We start from the raw sequence: 5,011 nt of genomic DNA on the forward strand, positions 1-5,011 counted from the left end.
CTCATAGAATCGAAACGAGACACAATTTTCGATGATCTGGATTTAGAAATTTGTTTAACATCTGTATCGGTACTGTATAACTTGTTTTGTATTTTAGCAGCTTCAATTGCTAGTGAAATTTCAACTGCTTTTTCAAAACTGATTTCGTTTCCTTGCTGGAGAATCTGTTCCCGAATTTCACTGTCACGAAGTCCACGAATAAATTGGGCTTGTAAAATGCTATTTACTGGTTTCCCACAATCTTTTTCTTGACAATTCCATTTTGAAGATATAGATAGTTGTTTTACAACTGTAATGTATTGAGAAATTGATTCATCAGTACCTTGTTCCCTTGATAAAAATTTGTGTCGTTCTGTGAGAATATTTGTCTGTGGACAGAGCTGTTTCTCCAGTAAATCAGTCAAGGTTTCATAGTCTTTTGAAGATGGAAGGTCAGGTGCTGTTAAACTTGATAGAAGGGAATAATATTTAGCACCGAGTGCATTTATCAATATTCTTGCCTTTGTTTCCTTGATTTCATTTGACTCTCCGTGTAACTTTTTCAGTTCAAAGAAGTTTTCTAATCTCTCTTTATAAGATTTGAATGTTTCCACTTTTTCATCAAAAGATTCAAAGGTTACAGAAGAATTTAAGATAGGTGTTGTGACTTTACTGTCTTCCCCATTGTTTTCTAGTCTATGACTTGCAAGTTGTCTTACTAAATGGGCAAGAGCAGCAGTTTGGGCTTGTAATGTTTCCAATATTGCTTTGTTATGTTCAGTCACTTCTTGATTATCCATTTAGAATGTCCTGTTCTCTTCAAGCTTGTAAGTAATGCCTAATCTTTTTATTTTCACCTCTGAGTCGCCATTGTTACGTACTTATTGAATTAAATAATTATAACACATAATTGTAAGAACTAAAAATAATGTCTTGTTTTTATTCATTTCTCAAACTTAGATTTGAAAATATTACATCAGCTGTAAATAGAAATAAAATTAATTAATGAGTCCAGACTAACAGATATAATAATATATAACATTTGTTCAATCCAAAACAGGAAATTTGTCATTTAAATTCCAAGCCCAATTCTTCACATGTGAATCAAAATAGGCAGAATGGTAGTCATTTCAATTCAGCTATTGGTGCTGGTATGACTAATATTAATGCTAAATTTAAGTGTTACAGATGTTGTTCAGTTGAACATAGGGCCAATGAATGTCCATATGCAAATTATAAGTGCAATGGGTGCAACATGGTTGGGCATCTACTAAAAGCTTGCCGGAACCAAAGTAAAGTTGCAAAATTTGGAAGGAAGGACAAGTCAGGTGCTAATAGAGTCCATCAAATCTCCGAAGATGATGTCAATGAGCTTAGCTCAAGCTGCAATGAAGTTTCAAATAATGTGTGTTTGTACAACTTTGGATTAAACACAGGTATGGCAGCTTACAAGGTAAGGCTAACTATAGAGAAGGTTCTGGTGGAGATGGAAATTGACAGCGGTCAGCTGTATCAATTTGTCCTTCAGACGTTTTTAATGAACATTTTTCTCATATTGAATTAAAGCCTGTTTCTATGAAATTGCGAACTTACACAGGTGGTGACGTACCTGTTCTAGGTCAAGCTGAGGTTACAGTTTTATATAAAAACCAGAACCTAGTGTTACCACTATTGATTGTTGAGGTTTGTCGTAAAGACCAGCCTATTTTGCTTGGAAGGAACTGGTTAGCAAAATTAAAGTTGGATTGGCATGCTGTATTTTCAAGATCGTATGATACTACTGGTACTAAATCTAAGTCTACAGTGCATGTTACCACATGTGAATTGAAGCAATCTAATTGTGAAGTTGTGTTGCCTAATGGCAAATTTGAGGTTGAAGTAGAGGCGTTAAAGAAAAAATACAATGCAGTGTTTCAAGGGGGGCCAGGAGAAATTAAAGGTGTTAAGGCTCAAGTCACTCTCAAGGACAATGCTGTTCCTAAGTTTTGCAAATTTAGGCCTGTGCCTTACTTGTTAAGGGAAAAAGTAGAACAAGAATTAGATCGGTGGGTTGAGGATGGTATAGCGTACAGAGTTTCTAGTTCAGAATGGGCTACTCCGTTAGTTACAGTGCCCAAGACTAATGGTGTCCGATTGTGCGCAGACTTCAAAGTAACATTGAATCCGGTGTTACAGACGGAACATTATCCATTACCTCAACCTGAGGATATATTTGCTTCTCTGTCTGGTTGTACATATTTTTCAGTTGTGGATCTCACTAATGCTTATCAACAATTAGCTGTTGCGGAGGATTCACAACCTCTGTTGACGTTAACAACTCACAAGTGACTATTTCGACTAAGACGTCTGCCATTTGGACTTTCTTCAGCTCCAGCTATATTTCAAGCTGTGATTGATCAAATTATAAACGGATTACCAGGTACTGTAGCCTATTTAGATGATGTTTTGGTTGGCGGCTCAACAAGAGAGGAAGCCTTTTATAGATTGGAGAAATTGTTACAGCGTCTTATGGAATTTGGAGTACAAGTTAATGGGAGTAAATGCAAGATCTTACAGCCTGAAGTGGAATATTTAGGCTACGTCATTTCAGCATCAGGAGTCAGTCCACAACAAGGTAGGTATTGTTGAAGCTATTCAAAAAGCTCCCGAACCTACTAGTAAAGACGAGCTAAGGGCTTATGTTGGTTTAATAAACTATTATGGAAAATTTATTCAAAACTTGTCTGCTAAAATTCATTGTTTTTAAGAACTGTTAAAGAAAGATGTTCCATGGAAGTGGACCGAGCAATGTTCTCAAACATTCAAAGAAAGTAAATCTTGGGTTCTGTGTTCTGATGTTTTAGTACACTATGATGTCTTGAAACCTTTAGTGCTCACTTGTGATGCTAGTCCTAAAGGAGTTTCTGCCATTTTGTCCCATACCATAAACGGAGAAGAAAGACCTATAGCGTTTGCATCAAAAACACTGAGTGCCAGTGAGAAGAACTATTCACAGCTCCACAAGGAGGCGTTGGCACTGATCTTTGGAGTGAAGAAATTCCATAAATACATTTATGGGCGTACCAATTGTATTTTACAAAGTGATCATCAGCCACTAGCAGCTATTTTTGGATCGAAACGAGGGGTGTCTAGTTTAGCTGCTGCTCGCCTACAACGATGGGCCCTGATTTTGTCTGCCTACAATTTTGAGGTAAAATATCGGAAGGGTTCCAGTTTGCCTCACGCTGATGCGTTGTCACGCTTACCACTACCCGAGAATGAAACTTTGGAATTGGATGAAAATTATATATCTCATGTGGAATCTTGTGTAAGAGAAATGAACTTCTTCAATGCGGGGAGTGACGTTTCTCCAATCACTTCTTTAGAGATAGGACAATTGACTGATAAAGACCCACTGTTGTCTAAAGTTCGGGATTTTGTGTTGTATGGGTGGCGTGAAATTGTAGACCCAATGTTAATTCCATTTCAGAGAAGGAAAGATGAATTGTCAGTGGATAAAAATTGCATTTTATGGGGCAGTAGAGTAGTCATACCTAAGAAATTGCAAGGTAAAGTCATCCAGATATTGCATGAACAACATCCTGGAATTACTCGAATGAAATTGTTGGCACGCAGCCACGTGTGGTGGCCTGGGATCGAAAAAGTAATTGAGGATGCTGTGTCATCTTGTTTGATTTGTCAAAGTACAAGAAATGCTGCTTCAAAAGTTCCATTGCAGCAATGGCCGTTAGCTTCAGAGAGATGGCACCGAATTCATATCGATTTTGCTGAAGATCCAACCACCAGACAGCAAATGTTGATTGTAGTGGATAGTTTTTCAAAGTGGATGGAAGTATTTTTAATGGGTTCTATTTCCACGGGGAAGACCATTGAGAAACTTCGTACACTATTTTCTGCTTATGGTTTACCTGAGGAGTTGGTGTGTGACAACGGCACGTCTTTTACTAGTCTAGAATTCAGGGAGTTTCTAAAAAAAATGGTGTAAAACTAACATTTTCTCCACCATATCACCCTGCCTCCAATGGAGCAGCCGAGCGTTCTGTTCAAGAAGTTAAGAAAAGTTTGTTAAGGCAAGTTTTGGGTGAAAAATCATCTCAGCAGACATCACTGCAGTATAAATTGGATAACTTTCTTTTCGCATATCGTAATACTCCATCGTCAGTAACCGGTGTGAGCCTGGCTGAACTGTTCTTACGTTGGAAACCTCGAACAAAATTGACTATGTTAAAACCTAATCTACTAGACGAGTCAAGGAAGAAGCAGGAAATGCAGAAACGAGCCTCAGATAGGCATAGAGGTGCGTGTAGATTGTTTAATGAAAATCAGAAGGTTTTGGTTAAAACAGTCAGACAGGAGAAAGTTAGTTGGGTTCCAGGTCGTATATTACACTGTAAAAGTCCAGTTACTTATTTGGTTAGTGTTCTTGGCAAAACAAGAGTTTGCCATGCAGACCATCTTAGGCCAACTGAGGTAGAGGAGGACGAAATCATTGTGCGGAAAGAGGAAGTTGGAAGGACTATTGAGGCACATCAACAAGAATTCAATAGAGATTTGCCTATTCTTCAGGAGTCTACATCACCATCAATATCAAGACATGATGCTTCACCTTATTTGCCTAGATTGAAGTCTGATGTTGGGAAACCACGGGGTGTACAATACAGTCCATCTACAGTTTTGAGGAGATCACAGAGGACTGTGCACAAGCCGGAGAAATTGGATCTATAAAGTTGGAGAAGCCAAAGAGTCAGAAGAAGTTTTAAAGTTTTAAAGTATTATGAGCAAAGCAAATTTTAAGTGTTGGCGAGTGTAATATATGTTTATATTAATTGTACAAGAAGCAGCATTTGATTTTATAATGTTGGTTGCATTCCAGATGTTTAAGACTTTTGTTTTGTTCTGATTGTTAATTTTGTAAATAACAATAATAATTGAGTTGTGATTGAAATGGGGAATAAATTGAATACACTAGATTTTATCTTGTTCTTATAAAATATTACAATAGGTATTTATCTTCTTAAGCAGTCTTAAACTA

At 37.3% G+C, this 5,011-nt stretch overlaps 1 protein-coding gene across 1 annotated transcript; it reads left to right on the forward strand.

The window, feature by feature from the left end:
• Nucleotides 1-4,200: 4,200 nt before the first annotated feature.
• Nucleotides 4,201-4,704, forward strand: LOC128995920 (uncharacterized). Its single transcript, XM_054420974.1, has one exon. The coding sequence runs from the start codon at nt 4,201-4,203 to the stop codon at nt 4,702-4,704; it is 504 nt and encodes a 167-aa protein (XP_054276949.1).
• Nucleotides 4,705-5,011: the final 307 nt, after the last annotated feature.

Source organism: Macrosteles quadrilineatus, unplaced genomic scaffold, assembly GCF_028750875.1.
Source record: "Macrosteles quadrilineatus isolate MER2022 unplaced genomic scaffold, UCM_ALF_1.0 Scaffold_1__1_contigs__length_201487025, whole genome shotgun sequence".
NCBI lineage: Eukaryota > Metazoa > Arthropoda > Insecta > Hemiptera > Cicadellidae > Macrosteles > Macrosteles quadrilineatus.